Source organism: Anser brachyrhynchus (assembly GCF_964034855.1).
Source record: "Anser brachyrhynchus genome assembly, chromosome: 20".
NCBI lineage: Eukaryota > Metazoa > Chordata > Aves > Anseriformes > Anatidae > Anser > Anser brachyrhynchus.
This window is the reverse complement of record NC_137713.1, coordinates 8293687-8313584: the sequence shown is the minus strand read 5'-3', so window position 1 is coordinate 8313584 and position 19898 is coordinate 8293687. Positions and strand designations below refer to the sequence as shown.

General features: G+C 48.9%; 3 protein-coding genes across 4 annotated transcripts; 2 read left to right on the top strand and 1 right to left on the bottom strand.

The window, feature by feature from the left end:
• Window positions 1-694: 694 nt before the first annotated feature.
• On the top strand, window positions 695-4948 carry C1QBP (complement C1q binding protein). The gene is made up of 6 exons (XM_080562903.1): window positions 695-980; window positions 1123-1273; window positions 1535-1622; window positions 2172-2267; window positions 3136-3258; window positions 4508-4948. Exons 1-6 carry the CDS (start codon window positions 725-727, stop codon window positions 4655-4657), a joined length of 864 nt encoding a protein of 287 aa, XP_080419029.1. The 5' UTR covers window positions 695-724; the 3' UTR covers window positions 4658-4948.
• Window positions 4949-6866: 1918 nt separating this feature from the next.
• On the bottom strand, window positions 6867-9385 carry RPAIN (RPA interacting protein). 2 transcript variants are annotated; one of them, XM_080562910.1, is made up of 7 exons: window positions 9238-9385; window positions 8974-9141; window positions 8629-8752; window positions 8001-8115; window positions 7766-7829; window positions 7521-7655; window positions 6867-7083 (listed from the first exon to the last, which is right to left on the bottom strand). In XM_080562910.1, the coding sequence occupies exons 1-7, from the start codon at window positions 9319-9321 to the stop codon at window positions 7054-7056; spliced, it is 720 nt and encodes a 239-aa protein (XP_080419036.1). In that variant the 5' UTR covers window positions 9322-9385; the 3' UTR covers window positions 6867-7053. The 2 variants fall into 2 exon arrangements, with proteins under 2 accessions (XP_080419036.1, XP_080419037.1); XM_080562911.1 differs by having other exon boundaries at window positions 8629-8692.
• Window positions 9386-9441: 56 nt separating this feature from the next.
• NUP88 (nucleoporin 88) lies at window positions 9442-19361 on the top strand. The gene is made up of 17 exons (XM_080562887.1): window positions 9442-9734; window positions 10500-10669; window positions 10828-10953; window positions 11120-11206; window positions 11774-11950; window positions 12273-12456; window positions 12872-13022; window positions 14050-14148; window positions 14309-14399; window positions 15395-15496; window positions 16122-16280; window positions 16701-16826; window positions 17320-17385; window positions 17603-17683; window positions 18032-18158; window positions 18629-18747; window positions 19147-19361. Exons 1-17 carry the CDS (start codon window positions 9480-9482, stop codon window positions 19208-19210), a joined length of 2184 nt encoding a protein of 727 aa, XP_080419013.1. The 5' UTR covers window positions 9442-9479; the 3' UTR covers window positions 19211-19361.
• The last annotated feature ends 537 nt before the right edge of the window (window positions 19362-19898 follow it).

Below are 19898 nucleotides of genomic sequence, written 5' to 3'. Positions count from 1 at the left end.
GCTTCGGCATGTGGTGGCCGCGTTCTCCTCACACCACTGGGCACTGCACCAGCCTGCCCTGTCCTTGCTTCCAAGTGACAACAGCAGTGCCCTATCCTTTCTGTGATTTTGTTTTTGGTTTTGTTTGGTTTTGTGGTGTTTTTTGATTTTTTTCCTTCTCCCTCCCACTCTGCCAAGGGTGGGCCTCTAACCCATATGAGCCCTTCCCTGGGTTCTGCTGTGGGAGCGTGGGTACGGGGGGCCCTGTGCCAGCCTGCCCTGTCCTTGCTTCCAAGTGACAACAGCAGTGGCACATCCTCGCTCTGGCGTTTTTTTGGTTTTGCTTGTTAGTTTTTGTGGTGTTTTTTTTGTGGTACTTCTGAATTTTTTCCTTCTCCCTCCCGATCTGCCGAGGGTGGGCCTCTAACCCTTATGAGCCCTTCTCTGGGTTCTGCTGTGGGAGTGTGGGTACGGGGGGCACTGCGCCAGCCTGCCCCGTCCTTGCTTCCCAGTGACAGCAGCAGCGCCCTGCCCTCACTGTGGCGTTCATTTGTTTGTTTTTGGTTTGTTCATCCGTTCCTGTGGTGTTTTTTGTGGTACTTTTAATTTTTTAGCTCCTCCCGCCCGATCCGCCGGGGGCGGTCTCGAACCCTCGGCCCCGCTTCCAGTTCCGGCGCGCTGGGGCCGAGCCGTTCCGGGGCCGCCTCCTCCTCCTCCTCCCTTCCCGGCCGCCCCGCTCCCCGCCATGCTGCTCGCACGGGCCCTGCGCGCCGCCGCCGCCGCCATCCCCGCTCCTCGCCCGCTGCTGCCGCCGCCGCCGCCCCGCCGCCGCCTCGTGTCCGCCCTCCCGGCCCGCGCCCCCCCGCCCGGCCCCGCGCTGCAGCCCCCGGCCCGCTCCCTCTGGCAGCTGGGGGGCGGCGGGGGCCGGGCCGCGCTGCTCCGCCCGCGGCGGGGCTCGGCCGGCGGCGTCTCCTGCGGCTGCGGCGGCCTCCACACGGAGGGTGAGGGGGGAAAGGGACCGGGGGGACACCGGGGGGGGCGGACACGTGCGCGGGCTGCACGTGGAGGGGGGAAGGGGGGGGGGGGGGGGGTCCCGGGGCTGTCCCCTGCCCCGGTGACATTTCCCCCCCGTCCCGTTGGCAGGGGACAAAGCCTTCGCGCAGTTCCTGGCGGATGAGATCAAGGAGGAGAAGAAGATCCAGAAGCACAAGGCGCTGCCCAAGGTGTCCGGGGGCTGGGAGCTGGAGGTGCACGGCACGGAGGCCAAGCTGCTCCGGAAGGTGGCCGGCGAGAGGTGAGCGCCGCGGCCTTCCCCCATCCGTTCCTCCTGCCCTAAAACCAGCAAATTCGGTCTAATAAAACCTGAAGAATGCTCGCAAGAACAATCAAGAGTCCGCTTCGTTAGGGTGTGTCTCTCTGCAGTACAGCCTTGTTCAGGGCATGCAGATTTGTCAGCACTAATTCTGTGCCCGAGGCAAACATTTTAAATAAGAGAAGCGCAATTGGTGTGTGTGTGTGTGTGTGTTTAAAGTGCTTACTGCTGTTTCTTTTGAAGGATAACGGTTACATTCAACATCAACAACAGCATTCCACCCTCGGTTGATGAAGAAACGCAAGAAGATCAGAAACCCGATGAGCAGGAGGTAAAGTTATGCCTTGGTGGGAGCTTTCGTGGTGGGTACAAGCACAGGGGGAAAGCAGAACACGGGAAGGTAGAACAGAAGGAAGGGTAGAACTAGGAGGTAGGAACACTAGGAAGTGTTACGTTCCCCCCCCCACGCACACTTGATATTTGGGAGTATCAAGTTGCAAAATGCAGACTTTTTTCCGGTGGCCCTTGCACGGTGGTGCTGGGCAGAAGGATCTCAGTCCGGTTTAATAAGACTTTTAGTCAAAGTACTGCTAAAAACTGTAAAGGAGCGGTGGAATTTGAAGCTGGTGGCTTGATCTGCAGTGTCTGGTGCTGAGCGAGCACTGTGACCAGTGACTTCTCCTGCTGTGACCAGATGCGGAGCAGAGAAAGAGCTGAGAGACCTCGGGGAGGGGAGGCTGTGCAGGTCCGGTCAGAGGCCGGGGAAGGAGGCTGAAGGGACGTCAGGAAGGGGGCGATGCGCGGCGGCGCTGGGCTGGGCTGCGGTCCCTTGGGCTCGTGTTCAGACTCCAGTGCTGATTACAACTTTTTTCTTATTTAGCCTGATATTACATCAACTCCAAACTTTGTTGTGGAAGTAGTTAAAGATGACACAAAACAGACCCTTGTTCTTGACTGCCATTATCCCGAAGATGAGGTGAGTATCGAGCTGCTCCTGTGTCAGCTGTAGCCAGCTTTGGCTTGTGGCTCGCTGCACAGGCATTTCCTGCTTTTTACTGCAGTGTAATTAATTGTGCCACTGTTGGGTCTAACTGCTGGTTATAGTCTCTTGGTTTCCTGAATCTGCAGAAAACGCAGTCTCCTTTTACCTGTTTTTTAAGTCAGAGGCTTTATCTTCGCAAGGATAAACTCTGGGGAGATGTTCCATTGCATTCCTTACGTCCTGACCTGGCTTTCTGATCAGCTGCTTGTAGGCCAGCTTATTGAGTGAAATTAGAGAAGGGAGGCATGGCTTCTTTAACGGAGTGACACTTCGAGAGGGGTAAACAAGAACAGCCCAGACGAGATAGATCTAATACTACGCAGCAGTAACTTGCAGATCTTACTGGTACGAGGCATCATCGCAAAGAGATGCAGAGATTTGAAAAGAGGGAGGGAGGAAGGGAGAAAATTGAATTGAGAACTTGGCTTCAGGCTGATCTCTGTGGTTTATTTTGTAAACCTCAACAGATCTCTTGTGCAAGCAGCGTTAGCTGACAAAGGCTAGACAAACTTCTGAGGACAGATTTAGAACCATGCAGAAGAGACTTGTACATCTCTGTATAGGTCGGGCTGCTGGTTTTCCTCAGGTCTCGCTGGCAGGCTGGCCTCCTGTGGGATTTCCTGTGTTCTCGGGCACGTGTGTGCTCGTCTTCAGGCACACGCTGAGGGGAGAGGAGCAGCTTTAGTACCGGTCTTGAGGTTTTGCCTGGTTTTGCCTGAAGTGTCGTATTTCTAGGCTTCAGGATAGATGGTGCCCTGTAATTAGAGCTAATGAATGTCTTGCATCTCATTTCCTGTTTCAGGTTGGGCACGAGGGAGAGGAGGAAAGCGACATCTTCACAATCAGGGAGGTCAGCTTTCAGCCCACTGGAGAAGCAGATTGGAAGGACACCAATTACACCCTCAATACAGATTCCCTTGACTGGGTAAGTGCTGCTGACATGGCCGTAGGCTGCAGGGGGCACTCCAGCTGCTCCCCATTTGCTCCTGATTTACGAATGAGTCCTGGCCTGGATGTGTCACCCTGGAGATTCCCCTGCTTTCTCCCAGCGTGCCACGAGGCAGTAGTTCCGCTGCAAACTGAGGATTATTACGTGATCCCAGCAGTCACACAGCGCTGGGACCGATAAGCTGAAGCTAATTCTCTTCCAGGTTTTGTGAGCTGATGACTTCCTAGCAGTTGTAACACACTTTAGAGGTGCTTTGACACTTGGTCAAATCTGCTTTCATCTGTGACTTTAACAGTGTTGCTTACAGATACCAGGTGTAGGTGTCTTTGTTTCCTAGGTTCTCCACGTATGATTTCATAGTAGTGACACTAAGAACTAACATCCAGCTATCTGGCATCTGCTTATCTGTTCGTAATGCCAGGCTTCCGAAAGGTTACAGCTGAGTTGGAGGCCATGTATCATATGATGAAAGCTTTACTCCTCGGGTGCATCTCTTTAGGAGGCATTCATATTCAAATTGGTCGGCGTGCTCTAGAATGTTCCACGCTGCCTTTTTCCCCTCTCTCTGACTTGAGACAGCAAATTAATTTAGAAATCTGTATGATTTACTATCTACTCAGATTGCAGAAGTCCAAAAGGAATCATTTGCTCGCTGTCACTGGTCTGTTTAAAGGCGGTGTGACAGGAGTTAGCAGTACTGCACCAGGCAGCAGTAACAAATCTGTTCTTGTGAGGAGCAAGGGGGGGGGAACCCACAAGCATCACGGTGCTGCAGTTGAAATAGTTAAGTAGGATTAAAACCAAGAAAAAACGACTCGGTGATGGTGAAAGATTTAGTCTCTCAAACCAGTAGTTATATCAGATACCCTTCCCAGATACTGCTAGAACAATTTACCCCCAAGGCCATTGCACTATGCAGAGGGGAGAGGCAGAGCTCGCTATGCATTGCCTTTGACATCCTTTATCTCCTGGCCCTAGAGGCTGTTTATCAACCTCAAGGTGCAGCCTGCGCGTGCTGCTGGCCTTGGGTTTATACACCCAAGTTTCGATGTCCCCTTCCTCCAGGCCCCTCGCCCGGCTGAGGAGGGGATGGGGAGGTGCAGAGGTCTCCTGAGGGCGGCAGCCTGGTCATCCTGCGAGAGATGCCGACTGCCACGGGGCATCCCAAAAGCAACCCCTATCTAGGTATGCTCTGCTAAGGACATTTTCTGTCAATCTCTTGCAGGCTCTGTACGATCACTTAATGGATTTCCTGGCTGATCGAGGAGTGGACAACACATTTGCTGATGAGTTAATTGAGCTCAGCACTGCGCTGGAGCACCAGGAGTACATTAAATTCCTGGAAGACCTTAAAAGCTTTGTCAAATGTCAGTAAGTTAGGCTAGGAAACTAATCTTCAGCTGTGGGCATTACACTGCAGTGCTCCAGCCAGCAATACCCAAACGTATCTTCCCGACAGCTATGGAGAGTAAGTACCTTTGAGTTTGGAAGTGAGCATCATGGGAGAGTGAGGAATCTCACTTGTATTTTGGGTTTTGTATTTATGTTGCTGCCCAGATCAAGTTCTCAGACATTACTGTGTAGAATTGCCTCACCCTGCCTGGTGGTTTTCATACAATTAAGAATGAATGTGAAGAATAAAGTCTGTTCAACGAGTCACTGAAAACGGGTGGTCTCTCTTCTTTGTGCTGACCAGAGAGTTTCCGTAACAATGATGTTTGGGTCCAGGCCGGTGATGGTGTTAGCAAAGCTTTCTGCAGAGCTGGTGTGTGCTGTCCCAGGTTTCTCCAGGGAGAGCTATTCCAGCACCTTCAAACACACAGCGTGCCTTTCTGTCGGCATAGTCGTGGCTGTAGGAGGAATTTTGCTGGCCAGGCTGTGCTAATTATGTTTGTGAATCTCATTTGTGGCAGGTTGTGGTAGTAGGGTATGACTGAAGTCTTGGCAGCCTGCGCTGTAGAGTAGTATTCAGGCTCTCTAACACTGACTTTGAGTTGTTTCAAATAGGAAGGTGCTGCGCTAACCTGTTGTATTAGTATTAATACATCTGCTTCAGAAAAATACCACAGGGAGGCTGGAACGCTTCAGTTCCAGCAGAATGATTCAAAGTCTGTGGCTGCTAATGGCAAAAGCATTGCTGCAGGGCAGCAGCTGTGGCCTTCTGCTCAAACTGGTGTCTCCAGTTGTTGCCTCAAGGTCACAGTAAGTCCTGCTGGCAGAGCAGAACTGCAGAAGGTGCTCTGCCATGTTTGGGAGCTGCATGCCAGCTGGCAGTGCATTAAAGAGCTGCTTCTAATTAAGCTTGAGCGCATCCATGAACAGAATGATAAGAAGAGACTGTCAGAACACCTAACGTCACCTGACTTGTACCTCTCCATGGGTTGTTTCTTGTTAATTTTATCCAGGATTACCTTTTAGGCTGGAATTGTGTAACTCGGCTGGTAAGGCTCAGCAGAGTTGTGCGGGAGGAAGGAGGGGTAGGGTTACGCTGCCTTACTGCTGCCTCAGCTTAACGTAACCGTGGCTGAATGAGAAACAAGGTTCTGGTAACTGTTTATGAAGGCCTGGGCAGCACCTGACTGGGCACCTTGGAGGTAGGAGCAGGGTTCTGTCCAGCTTGTGATGCTGGGAGGTGATTCTGGCCCCTGCTCTGCTCCTGTGAGCCCCCCCCCAGCAGGAGCACTGCGTGCCACTCCCCCACAAGGAGCTGGAGCTGCTGGAGCAAGGCCAGGGGAGGGCACAAGGCTGGTCAGCAATCTCCTATGGAGAGGGGCTGGGGTCAGCCTGGAGAAGAGAGGGCTTCATGGCCTTAGAGCAGCCTCCCAGGATCTAAAGGGGGCTACAGGAGAGATAGGGGAGGTTCGTTATCAGGAAGCCTTTAAACTGGAAGAGGGGAGACTTAAGAAGTTCTTTCCTATGAGGGTGGTGGGGCTGTGAGCAACCTGGTCTAGGGGAAGGTGTCCCTGCCTGTGGCAGAGGGCTGGAACTAAACATCCCTCTAAGGTCCCTTCTACCCCCAAATGAAGCCTTAGAGATAAGAGATAAGCCATCCCCCCTCACCCACCAGCCAGCCTTGGTTACAGTATTTTGACAGTTTTTGCCTCGCAATAAATGTATGCAAGTTATGTATGTAGAATAGAACACATTTGTCTTTGCTAATTAATTATAACAACGTTCAAATAGATGTCACATACAAGAAGTTTCATCTTTGCAACCCCATTGTCTTAGAGGAAACTGACTAAAACAAAACTGAGGTTTGGTACATGGGAAAGGACAAGGCAAAGGGGAAGCTTAGCAGGGATAAGGGGCAATCAGGTCCACCCAAGGAGAAAAGGATTGTTAAGTTCCCACAGATACTTAATAGGAAATTGCATATTTTACAGAAGCTGTTCCAGTGAGATACTTTAATAGTCCTGGGTGAAGTACTCAACTGTGGCTAAGCCTGCAGGCAGTTATCTGTTCTTTAACAACAAAAGGATACAGCACAAATGCTGTCATCAACCAAAAAACAAAGTTAAAGTTCAGTGCAAGCTGTGAGGTCGCTGATAAAAACACCATTGTTAAAAACAACAAGAAGCCTGAAAATAAGTTAAGTATATTTATTATAAAACATGTGCTGTGCCATCAAAAGTGCAGGTTAAGGCAGTACTACTGCCTCGTTAAGTATTTTGACACAGCACACACAAGTGTCTACATTAAGGGATAGTAGCAGCTGTGAGTGGGTTTTTAATCTTGAAGTCCTTCCAGTGAAAAAGCAGCAGCTGAACCAGCCTACAGGAGAACCGTCCAGGAGTCACAGACCTTTACAAAAGGTAAGGTTAAGGTGAACAGACAAGCTATGGTAGTGTACAAAGCCAGTTATTAACGTTCAAAACTGTTTGAAATGCTCTGCTCCTAACCCTGTACCCCCCATGCATGGACACAGCATGCACAAGTAGGCTCGCACAGGGATTCAACTTCAGCAGCAGAGCTGTAAGAACTCGTGAGCTTGAGCTAGAGGGAGCCTTGAAAGATCCCCTAATTCAGCAGGGAAGGTAAGCTGGGACAGTCAGCTCGTTCTTTTACAGTTACTGGTGGTCAGAAGTAAAACCACTTCCAGGAAGTTTAAGCGGGGGGAGGGGGTGGGGAAACAGCAACACAACCCCTGGGATCGATGGACTTGTGGCTGCCCATGAAATCTAGAAATGGATCCAGGCAGAAAGACTTGGTGTCAGACAGGATCCTGATACTTGACTCACCGGACAGGTCATGAGGAGACTTGTTTCCTCCTCCATCCCACCGGTAACTGTGAACTCTGGGTTGTGAAAGCACCTGTAGCTGTGTTCTGTTAAAGTGTTTTCTAGAAGTGCCCGAAGCTTCTGTTCTGTCATACCCTGAGAAAAATGGGGTTAAAAAGAAATTTTACACAAGTTCTTGTCTGTGTAGCTTACTTAAAGCTGCCTCTTTGCAGCAGACTTCAGACATCACTCACAGCACAGCTTACCTGTGTAAGGATGTACAAGCCACACTGGCAGAAAACTGAGTGACAACTCACAGTCAGGGTGTTCCTAGAAAGAGCATACAATGAGCACCTGAACAGCCAGAACATTGCTCATTTTTCTGTTTTGTTGAGATTCACACCAACAACAGCCTGTTTGCCTACTGCTTTTGCCTGTTTCTGAGCACAAACTGCTGTAAGAGAGCGGAGAATTTTGTTCCAGTGCTCAGGGCTTTCTTACTTTCTGCACACCGGGCAGATGATCTTGTTGCTGGCATCCAAGCCATCAAGCATTGCATTGAGACATTCTTCATCAAACTGCAGGCTTTGCTCGTATTCTTCTATAACCAGTTGTTCTGAAAGAGATATATACGCATATATATCCTCAGGTGTCTGTTACAAACTCAATACAGCATTGAGGCATACACGTAGCTGCTGGCTGGATGCAGGCACTAGTTTCTAACTTTTCTTTCTTTGAAGCAGATTTCTATGTTTGAGGAAGCTGTTGCTGTTATTTTTTTTTCCTATGGTTCATCCTTTATCTGATCTCAACTGGGTGACTTTAACACTTTCCAGCCACCACTTTAGAAATATACTGAATTTATTTATACAGATGCCTACAGTTCCCAGCCACCACAGTGCTGTCTCTGCTAGCCTCTTGATAGTTTCTCACAGACACCTTAAAATGTTGTGTAGCTCTTAGAACTCTCCAACAGGGTTTCAGTGCATTAGAGAGGCCACAGAGACTTCTAAGGAGGCTCTTCCCCTCTGTCACGTGGTCTATGAGAACCGAGAAGTGCAGTCACAGGAACTCCTAGAGAGGAGTAGTGCAATTCAAACAGGAGCCAGAAGATGTGCTGAGAAGTTACCTTGCAAGATCAACTCCTGTTGGATTTCATCCAGCACAGCTAGCTCATGGGGGTCCTCTAGCATCTGAAAGGCACAGCAGTCAGCAGTTCTCCCATAGCGGCTACATTCTCCCATAACCTCCACCTGTTATGGTAGCGCAAATCCATTCTGCTCAGTTTTCTGGTTGGTAAGCCTCTTTATTTGCACAGACGTGCACTGGGGAAAGCCAGACACACCGCAACCCGCCCCCAGCGGGCCTGGAGCAGCCCCCCCAGCTCAGTGCCCTGCGGGAGGCGGCTCCGGCCCCACTGGGGCAAGGTCGGGAGAAGCCGGAGGAGGCCGGGCAGGGGGCCCCGAGCACTAACCTGCGCCGCGTCGCCTCGCTGTGCTGCCTGCAGGCTGCGCCACTCCAGCTCCATCACCTCCGGCACCAGCAGCGCTCCCGGCCCCGTGCCGCCCCCATGCCCGGCCCCGGCCCGCCGGTACCGCTCCAGCAGCTTGGCGCGGCCGCTCCTCAGCCTCTCGGCACAGCGCTGCAGGGGGAGCGGAGCACGGGGATCAGTCAGGCAGCGCCCGAGGGACCCGGGAGCGCGTGGAGGGACCGCGGGGTTCCCGCGGCGCTCACCCACCCGGCGGTACGTCTCCTTCCACGGCGGCACGGCCAGGCCCGGCGCCTTGTACAGCGCGCGGTGCCCGCGCAGCGGCTCCTCCATCGCCGCCCGCCGCCTGCCTCGCTCTGCCCGCCGCCGCGCGGCACGCCGGGACTTGTAGTCCGGAGCGGCGGCGCGCGATGACGTCGCGAGGCGCGGCGGCGGCGCCGATTGGCTGCGGGGGGAAGGGGAGGGAGGCTGCGCGCGCGCGGCGCGGGGCGATGGCGGCCGAGTGGGGCCCGGCGGAGCAGTGGCGCGCGGCCCTGCCGCAGCACGCCGTGCTCGGCCGCCTCCGCGAGCGCGCGGCCGCCGCCGGCCCCTCACGGCCCGGGGCCGGTCCGAGGGCGGCGCTGAGCCGCAACCTGCTGCTGGGCCTGGACGGGGACCTGCTGCTGTGGGATGGCGAGAGCGGCGCCCTGCACGCCATCGGCCTCCGCCGCCTCGGCGGCCCCGAGCCGGCGCTGGGCCATTACCAGGTGGGGGTGGGGCGGGGGGGGCTTGGGGTGCGTGGGGGGGGGTCCGTGAGGTGCCCGTGGGGGTCCCTGAGGTGGGGGGGGAGTCGCTGAGGCGCGGGGGGGTCCTTGGGGGGGGGGGGCCGTGAGGTGTGGGGGGGTGGCTTGGGGTGGGGAGGGGGCTCGAGCGGTCCGTAAGGCCGGGGAGGGGGGGGTCCGTGAGGTGTGGGGGGGATTTTGAGGCGGGGAGGGGGTTTGAGGGGTCTGTGGGGCAGGGGGAGGCTTGAAGTGTGTGTGGGGAGCGGTCCGTGAGGCACGGAGGGGGTCCTTGAGGCGGGTGGGGGGTGTCCGTGGGGCAGGGAGGGGGGACTTGCCGTTGCCAGGGGAGAGGGGTTCGGGGGGGGGGGGCGGAGCTTGAGGCAGGGAGGGGGCTTGAGGGGTCCATGAGGTGGGAAGAGGGGCCGTGAAGCTGAAGGGGTGGGTTTTTGAGGCACGGAGCAGGTCCGTGAGTTGGGGGGGACTTGAGGCAGGGTGAGGGGGGGCTTTGAGTTGAGTGTGGGGGCAGCTCCGTGGGGCAGGGGTGGTCGGTGAGATGAGGAGGTTGTCCGTGACGTGGGCACCCCCCAGCGCTGACTGAGTAACTGACCCTCCCAGCCCTGCCTGACAGACAACCCCCCCCAGCATAGACTACCTCTTGTGGCACTGACAGCCCCCCCCCAGCACTAACAGACCCCCCAGCACTGACCACCCGCCCCCCTGGCACTAACTGACCCCCACTTCTCTCGTCAGACGCTGCTATGCATAAACCCGCCGCTGTTTGAGGTGTACCAGACGCTGCTGAGCCCCACGCAGCACCACGTGGCGCTCGTCGGCACCAAGGGGCTCACGGCCCTGGAGCTGCCCAAGCGCTGGGGCAAGAACTCCGAGTTTGAGGGTGGGAAGGCGACGGTGAACTGCAGGTGGGTCAGTGCCGGCTTGCAGCACAACGCTGGGAGGGCCCAGCTTTAACACCCACTGCTAACACTGACGGAGCCTTTTGGTTCTCCTCTCAGCCGCTCTTGCCCCCGCCCAAAGAGGTAACTCTTGTCACTGGGCCTGTTTCTGCTCTGTGTTTCAGCACCATTCCCATCGCCGAAAGGTTCTTCACAAGCTCGACGTCTCTGACTTTGAAGCACGCCGCGTGGTATCCCTGCGAGACGTTGGAGCCCCACATTGTGCTCTTGACTTCAGATAACACGATAAGGTAAAACCTGCTTGTGTTCTCGTTTGGGGCGTGCCTGATTTTTCGCTAGGTATTTGTGCTTTGTCCTTCTTACAAGAATCAGCAATACAAGATAGGATGGGAGGAATTTCTGGCCGATACCAGTTGGTGTTCCTGCATGAACATTACTGCTGTTTCTTTCCTCTAGGATTTACAGCCTGAAGATACCTCAGACGCCCATCAAAGTGATTACTCTTTCAGATTCAGAGGAGGAGACTCTTACAATCAACAAAGGGTTTGTGTGGCTTCTTGCATTTTGAAATGCTTTTGACAGAATAAGCTCTGCGTTCTCAGTCATGTTTTTAACGAGTGATAAATCCACCTTAAATTGTGTTACGAATTTTCTCATGACTTACTGGTCACAGACTTCTTCTGTGCTAGAACTTCTTCCTAGCACAGTAGCTGCACTATTTTTTTTTCCTGATCTTTCTAAAAGAGGGAACAAACTGTACAGTTAGTGTTTGTCAGAATAGTCATTTGAAAAATAGGCATTATCTTTAAGGCTTGTTGAGTGGGGAATGCAGAAAACAGATCATCTTTTTATTTTTTCCTTGGCCTAATCGAGAGGGAGAAACTTGAGGGCCTCTTACTCAGTGAAACTGTGCTGGCTGGTGGGTGCATTTCAGAAATGAGGCCTTTTAAGAGGGATGTTACCTGCGTGCTTTTGCTGCTGAAAGCAGCATATATCAAAGGACTGATGGACAGGTGCTCAGAAGTAATTCGACCTACGGATGGACCTAGCTAAACACTCGTGTTCTCACAGTCGTTGCTGACTCTAGGTTTTGTTCTGACCTGTCCCTAGGAGAGCCTACACAGCGTCACTGGGAGAGACTGCGGTGGCGTTTGACTTTGGCCCGCTGGTGCCAGTCCCAAAGAACATACTTGGACAGCGAGGGCGCGACGAAGTGCTGGCTTACCCGCTGTACATCTTATATGAAAATGGAGAGACATTCCTCACGTATATCAGCCTGATACAGAGGTAGGCTTGGATTCATCCTTGTGTTTCATGGGGTGCCTGTATGTTTGTACATTTGGCTGGAGAGCCGTCTCTTCACCTGGCTGGGACTCTGTTAATGGATGCTGGGCTGATTTTTCGTGTATTCCAATCTGTTTCATTTCTTTGTGCCAGTGCTAGTATACGTAACTCTGAGAACAGTGTGTTAGAACTCCAAACCATTGTGTTTGTTCTTTTTTTTTTAATCATCCTTGTTCTATAGTTGTTCTTCAGCAGACTCCTGCAGGCAGCCATGGGGAACTCTCCTTCTACACCTAGTGTTGTGAGCACATCTTCTTTATTCCAGCACTGGAAATCTTGGCAAGCTGCTCGGCCCTTTGCCCATGCACCCTGCTGCAGAAGATAATTACGGCTATGATGCCTGTGCTGTCCTTTGCCTGCCTTGTGTTCCAAACATCCTGGTGATTGCCACTGAATCGGGAATGCTTTATCACTGCGTGGTACTGGATGCAGAAGAGGATGATGAGCAGGTACCTTGTCTCGTTCATTTTGCTTCCTCAGTCACAGTTCAAGGCAGCAGTGAATGCCTCGCAGTGAATGCCAAGTGCCAAAGCTGTGTTCTTCTATAACCAAGTAGTGGGTCCTCCTCCTACTCCAGCCAGTCCCCGTGATCCTCTTTTGCTTTTGTTTTAAATGTTGCTTGTGTGTATCCTGCAGGTATAGCAGTTTTCAATCAAACTTGCTATGAGCTGTTTTAAAGAGGATCTTCTGAAGAAACCACATGTCAGAGAGAAGCTTTTTAAGTGGAAAAACATAAGGGGACTTAAACTAATTTCTGTAACGATTAATACACGTGCCTATATTATGTAACCCTTTCCTACTGCTATTTGTGTTGGTATTTCTATTTAAGTGCTGACTCATAGAAGAATTCAATGCTCTTTACAGTCAGAAAAGTCATGGGACCCAAGATCTGATCTTATTCCTTCCCTGTACGTGTTTGAATGTGTTGAGCTGGAACTTGCACTGAAACTGGCTTCAGGAGATGAGGAAGAGCCTTTGGAGTCCGATTTCTCTTGCCCAATCAAACTGCATCAAGGTAGGGTGGGGGTTCAGGTTGTTGTCTTTTACTTGCTTTATTTCATGAATTTAGGATCAAGTTATTTTAAAATTACTGTTGGTCTCAAACAGCGGCATTAGAATAAGCATTTGCATGATGTCTTCAATAAAGCTGTGGAAAATCTGCAGGGTAAAAGGGAAGCTGCCATAAAAGAATTTAGGAACTGCTGAACCTTGCTTCTGAAGTAGGTGTGAGCATTCGGTACCTATTACCACCATTTGGGTTTTTTGGTATCATTTTTATTAACCACTTGCTGTATTCAAATGAATGGCAGAAAGGTAACTGGTGTTTCATCGTCCTTCCCGATGTAAAGTGCATCTGCAAGAGGGCATGTGCTTCTCCACAGATGTGCAAAAAGCCATTTGGTAGATTTGTGTTTCGTAAATAGGACCTGGTAGAGTATGGCAAATATTGCAGATCACTAAAAGAAAGAGCAAGGCTGGGACATGCTTTGTTGTTTACTCACGGCTGGATTATTGATGTTTACAAAATACTGAATTATTTCAGCTGTGGATTAGAAAGCTGAAGTTGTTGCACCTGTGCTGATCTATGCGTGTAAGCAAGTGATATACCGGTGAGGATGGATCCTGAAGGAAGAGTTGGTGTCTGTTTACCAGCCTATCATGTGGGGCAGGAGGTTGGGTATGACAAAGGGTTGGGATCTTTCTGAACAAGAAGCTCGTCTGAAAGCTGGTCGGCTGCCATTGACTGATCTTCCCTTGATAGTCTGCTGGATAGAGACAGATGTCGTGTAATACAAGTAGTTCTAAACAATGCACGAGGAGTTAGTAACAGGCGTTGCAAGTGTAATTGATTTATATGCAGAATTCTAATAATGCGGCTGATGCACCTAGCTCATTTTGTGGGTAGGTGCTAGGCAGTACTTGCAACGGGATGTTAATGCTGACCGGACAATAGGTCAGTACACATGTTCAACAGTGCACAGCTGCAGAATGAGATTTTCTTCATTCATTGCCATTTACTACATTTGCTGTTTAAATTTCAGATCCAAAATGTCCCTCTAGATACCACTGCACACATGAAGCTGGTGTCCATAGCGTGGGGTTGACGTGGATCAACAAACTGCACAAATTCCTTGGTTCAGGTGAGTGGCGAGACTCTGTTGCGCATAGAGGAAAGCGGGAAAGGGATTACTGTCTGAACAGCTATGTTTTGGTAGTAACAAGCTGGGGAACGTGTGAGCAGTACTGAGAATACCTTACCCTGCACAGTGGATGTGTGCATTCTGACAAATCTCTTTGCAGATGAAGAAGATAAAGACAGTTTACAGGAGCTGGGCGCAGAACAGAAGTGCTTTGTTGAACACATTCTTTGTACAAAACCATTGCCATGCAGGTAAAAAAACCTTTTCTGTTGCTTCCAAATCAGTGAGTTATTCTGGAAAAATATTTATGATTAGCCATCTTCTGCTGCATTCTTATCATTAAAAATAATGAAATCAGCTTAACAGAATTCAAATAAATATAAACAAGCATTTCATGCATCAGGATTCTTAATGCACAGTTAGGTACGTGAGCTAAATTTTTGTGTCTGAAAATTACCTGTCAAACCAGCAGAAACTTTCACTTCCATTTACCTATCCCAGTAAAACTCTGGGGCCTGATGAATCTAAGAGCCTTGAGCACCGATGTGTTCCTTTTACCCATGTTAAAAGACAAAGCTGTGCCTTGATAGAACAGTTTGGTTTTTTTTTAGCTCATAAGGTACCCTAATCAGGGTTAAGAGGCATCGTTGGCTGGGCTATGTGATACTTTTGTTGGCTGTGTCATCTCACTTCTATATGGCCTGATCACTTCTGTGGAATGCTATGTATTAAACATATTGAAAATACAAAAAAAATACTCTATTAGTAGACATCAGTCATCTAATCTAAAGGGTTCCCTAAGTTAGTACAGGTGGCAAATATCCAGTGGTGTGAATTTCCACCTGAGGAAGTGACGTTTAGAGCAGACGAGGTGGTACGCAGAGCACCTGTGTACTGGCAGAAGCAGTCTTTTTCTGAGGAAGTCTGTGCCCTGCACTAGAAGGGGGTGAAGTTTCCTGGGTCACGGCAGATTTTAGCTTCTGATTCACAGTTAAGTTGTACGGTGCTCCCTCTCTGAGGATGGATGAGTTTTTGCCTGGTAACATCTGACTCAGTCAGACTGCATGGTGCGAGAATTATTTTGCAGGACTCCTTCAAAAGAGTGGTTCTTAGCTTTGTGACGTGTCTGGCTTAAGTTGATTGCTATAAATAGAAATTCTCCAAAAGAACTTGCACAACAACTTTCAGGAACAAAGAATGTTGTTTTTTTTTTGAATGAGTAATGCTTGTGTTTTCTTCCCTTCAGGCAACCTGCTCCTATCAGAGGATTTTGGATAGTCTCTGACATCCTGGGGCCTACGATGATCTGCATCACAAATACCTACGAGTGTATTACAAGGCCGCTCTTGTACGTGGGTCTTAATTGGACTGAAGTCCATGACTGTCCTATAAAAAAGTCAGATTTTTTTTCCCCCCATCTGTTCTTTTGATCCTTTCACCCTGGACTTCTGCACGATGAAGCACAATGAAGCATACCTGCTGAACGATCTCTGGCAGAGCACTTAAGTGTTCTCAGGGTAGTTGCTTAGTACTGATAAGGTGGTTAGAGGGGATATAACTAATCTGTATCACTTAATGAGGGTTCAGACAAATATTACATTTTGACATCATTATTGACTTTTTGTTCACTTTTATATGAGGATTCTGCAAATCTGAAACTCTTCAGAGATTGGGTCATGTTGCTATTTGAATCCTTGCTTGCCTTGTTACTTTCTTACTTTTAAATAAGAAGATATTTGTGATTCTTGACCTTTTCAGCTATGACCAAAGATGGGGGGATTTCAGCTCCACCAACCCTGTCTAAAGCTGGATTTGTCACATAATTGAAATATTTCCTCTTGGACCACTTCTGACTTGCTGCTGTAATATGTTAATCCCGCAGTGGATGAGTTCCTTACTTTGATTTAACTACTGCTTAAACTCTGGTGCAGTGTAAGCCTTACGAGTGTTCCATATTTGATGTTCTCCGGCAGAAGTACAGTCCATCCTGCATCCCCTCCCCTACTGTGTACCAGGGAAGACAAAGATCTTGCTGCTTCCCCTCTCCGGATCCTGGCTGACTCACAGCACTCGTTTGAGAAGCACATCCGAAGCATCCTGCAGCGTAGTACTGCCAATCCCTTGCTCCTGAAGTAAGTAAAAACCATTTCCTAGGGAGGGTGAAGAGGGAGGACTCTTTAGGAGCACCACGTGTTCATCATCAGCTCCTGACTGAACAGCAGTAACAGGGATGCAGCTTCTGCAGCAGACCTGTGCCTCTGTACAGACGTGGCATCACATAATGTAGCCCTTTAGGCTGGAAAGGGAATCACTTTGCTCAATGCTGGGCTAACCGCAGTGCTACATTAGGTTGTTCAGGGCTGTCCCATTGGGTTTTAAGCATCTTTAGATAGCTCGTGATTTCCTCCTTGGGAAAACTGCTTTATAGCAGAGGGATTTACTTGTGCCCCTCATTTCCATATCTGAGCCCCCAGAGCCCTTACTGTAAGTGCTCTAAATTCCAAGGAACAGGGAAGAGTAGGATTGCAAAAAAACCTCTCCTGTTTATTCAGATCTGCTGATAAAGATGCTGCTCCTCCCCCTGAAGAATGCCTTCAGCTTCTTAGCAGAGCCACACAAGTGTTCAGAGAAGAATATATACTGAAACAAGATTTGGCAAAAGAGGAAATTCAGCAAAGGTAAGAAAAAATCCCTCATAAAAAGTGCTGTACAGTGTCCTGGTGGAACAATGCCACGAAGTACCTAGCACTAAACATCCTTTGCTGGACTAACCAGTGTAACCAAGTAAAACGTGTTTAAAAAAAAAAAGTAAAAAGAGATGAACTACTGCTTTTTTGGTATGGATGAAGGAATTCAGTCTGCCTGTGCTTGGGCATGGCAGAGGAAATCTTTGACCTCAGCACTAATCCTGACAAAGCTGCTAAAAGGAAAAATTGCATTAAACAAATCTCTGCTTTTTTCAATTATAGTTGTTGATTTATTTAAAGTTATTTAAAGTTGGGCCAAAATGGAAGAGTTCATTCTCAACACTGCCCCTGTCTCAGTGGCTTTAGGTCTCCCTTCTCCAAGGAGTACTGATTAATTCTGTGTTTTCTTTATGTGGCCTAAATACAGATTCAGGTGGATTATTGTTGTGGGTGGCTTGATTTTATGTATACATTTATTTTTAAGAGTGAAGCTGCTGTTGGGGCAGAAAAAGAAGCAACTAGAAGATCTGAATTACTGTCGAGAAGAAAAGTGAGTATAATCTGTCTACATCTGTCAAGTCAAAATCCAGAATGATGCAACTTCATGCAAAAGGGGCCCCGTATGAAATAATTATCTGAGAAGAGAAGGCAGTATGGCTTTAATTAGGCATTCCCCACTCCAGTTTTTTCAGGCTCTGTCTGTTTTTACATACAGACTAATTTACATGTAAATAAGAAATAAACAACCATTTCTCCATTGCATAAAGGAAAAGTTTGCGGGAAATGGCTGAACGGTTGGCTGACAAGTATGAGGAAGCTAAAGAGAAGCAAGAAGATATTATGAATAGGTGAGTGCTAACTACTCCGTTTCATCACAGATTACTTGCTGTTACGTATGTAAGTTTGTCAGCATGGCAGAAGAACAGAGTAGGCAGGAAAGTGCCTCACTGGTTTGTTGGAAGTCTGGGCTGCTGAAATTCTCTTAGCTAAATGGTGACTTTCAGTACTGAGTCCGCTTGTTGTTGAGAAATGCTGTGTAAGGCTAGCTGAAAGAAGAGAGTAGAGTCTTGAGCCTCTAAGACTTAGGAAGGATGACAAATGATGCTTCACAGGTAGTTGGAAGACTGTTGGTATCTGAGTGTAACTAGTCTAACAGATGAGTTAATTCAGCAACACTTCTTGCTTTATATATGAAGGATGAAGAAAGTACTTCGTAGTTTCCACTCTCAGCTTCCTGTGCTATCAGACAGTGAAAAAGATATGAAGAAGGAATTGCAGACAATACATGACCAGCTGCAGCACTTGAGCAATGCAATCAGACAGGTGAGATAAAATATCTGGCTGGCAGGTTATCAATAACACTTCATTCACAATGATCATGCTGAATTAGAATACAGTCCTTCTGCACAGAGCAGCTTCATGCCTTCATTAAATTAGCAACATCATGCTAAAATAACTTCTGAACCTTATTACTGATACAGATAGAACCAACCTCTGGAACCCTGTGTCAACCCTAAGAAAGTCTCCACACCATTCCTCAGTCCTAGCGCTAATTTTCTCTTCTTTGTAGAGTCAGGGAATCATTAAGGTTGGAAAAGACCTCCAAGACCATCTGGTCCAACCATCCTCCTACCCGGTTCCACTTTGTGGAAGAATGCAAAAGCAAGCTGATTTTAACCCGAACAGAATCAGAATTTATTGCAATGTGACACCTCTGTAGCTACAACTTACTTTCACTCTGGCAGGCAGAACCAAGGCTGACTGCAGGTCTTCTTTTTGTGTGTGACTTCTAGGTTAAAATGAAGAAGGAATACCAGCAGAAAAAGATGGAAAAAGGTACTAGCCCACGAAAACCCAGCATCACCCTCAGTGCCTACCAGAGCAAGTGCATCCAAACCGTTCTGAAAGAAGAGTAAGTTAAAGCTTGGATTCTCCCGTAGAATTCAAGCCCTGGCACTTAAGTAAGCTGTCCTAGTCAAGTTTGTAGGGTATAGTTTAACCTCGATGCATGGGGGCAGGGGGCTGACTGCTGCACCAGCTGGAGGTTGGAGAGATAGTCTAAAGCATAAAGCATGCCAGCTTATGACAGTGACACTGGTCCATCTTATGCTACTACTAAACTAAATCTGCTTTTAAGCCTGCTTTTTGTCTGAGTATCTTGTGGCAGTCTGTACAAGACCTGTAATTAACAAAATCGCTTGCAAAAAGTGTTCCCATGCTCTGCTTCTACCACATAAATTATTTTTCTTCCTGACTGGTCTTGAACAAAAATGACTTACAGCTTTTTGACTTGAATTTCTTTTTCTTGAAGGGGAGAACACATAAGGGAAATGGTAAAACAGATCAATGACATCAGAAGCCACGTGAACTTCTGACACGTCCATGAAGATGAACCTACAATGAAAAGTTGGATGAGCTTTAATTTTCTCTGGTAATTCCCCTTGTATAATTTAACATTTGTAAGATGGACAATATGCCTTTTCTTTATTATTTTGTAAAGATAACTATGAATTAAAATACTTTTGATAAGATTCCTTACATGCTGTGTTTTTTGCTTTTCTCCTGGAAGGAGATTGTGCAGTAGGCTATTTTAAACCTTAAGTTATTACAGTGTAATACTCACAGCTAGCTCAGTAGTGTGGAAAAGCATTGCTGCTTCCTTCAGAAAACTCCCTGGGCTTAGTCTGGGAAGCATCACCTACCCTGGGGCCATGGCACAGTTACTGCAGTGGAGGCCTGTGGCAGAAGGCAGAGTAGAAAGACGAGAAAAGCGTACACACTTCAGCAGCTTTTTTTAATTTGGAACACTTTCTTCATAAAGGACACACCTTCAGTACAGTTAACAAATGGTTACACTTGAATCCTGTAGACAGCAGAATTCTACATCCACAATTGCACAGGACACCAATGGCTTGGTTCACTGGAATGCAGTATTAACTTCCAAACACTGTTCGCCTTTGTCAAAAGATGGCTCTGAAGTCCGTCTTAATGTTAAAAGACCAATTATCTGCTGTAGACAAACTTTAGCGGACAATAAATAATTGTTGTCCCTGCCCCCCCAAT

What these genes read in the sequence shown, in the direction of transcription:
- RPAIN (XM_080562910.1), bottom strand. Translation starts at nt 9,321, where the DNA reads ATGGAGGAGCCGCTGCGCGGGCACCGCGCGCTGTACAAGGCGCCGGGC. An exon ending in ATCTGCCCGGTGTGCAGAAA is followed by an intron (nt 7,830 to 8,000) that starts GTAAGAAAGCCC and finishes TGCTCTTTCTAG; the next exon opens with GAACACCCTGACTGTGAGTT. An exon ending in GTCTCCTCATGACCTGTCCG is followed by an intron (nt 7,084 to 7,520) that starts GTGAGTCAAGTA and finishes CCTTTTGTAAAG; the next exon opens with GTCTGTGACTCCTGGACGGT.
- NUP88 (XM_080562887.1), top strand. Translation starts at nt 9,480, where the DNA reads ATGGCGGCCGAGTGGGGCCCGGCGGAGCAGTGGCGCGCGGCCCTGCCG. An exon ending in CGGCGCTGGGCCATTACCAG is followed by an intron (nt 9,735 to 10,499) that starts GTGGGGGTGGGG and finishes TTCTCTCGTCAG; the next exon opens with ACGCTGCTATGCATAAACCC. An exon ending in ACTTCAGATAACACGATAAG is followed by an intron (nt 10,954 to 11,119) that starts GTAAAACCTGCT and finishes TCTTTCCTCTAG; the next exon opens with GATTTACAGCCTGAAGATAC.
- C1QBP (XM_080562903.1), top strand. Translation starts at nt 725, where the DNA reads ATGCTGCTCGCACGGGCCCTGCGCGCCGCCGCCGCCGCCATCCCCGCT. An exon ending in CGGCGGCCTCCACACGGAGG is followed by an intron (nt 981 to 1,122) that starts GTGAGGGGGGAA and finishes TCCCGTTGGCAG; the next exon opens with GGGACAAAGCCTTCGCGCAG. An exon ending in ATACAGATTCCCTTGACTGG is followed by an intron (nt 3,259 to 4,507) that starts GTAAGTGCTGCT and finishes AATCTCTTGCAG; the next exon opens with GCTCTGTACGATCACTTAAT.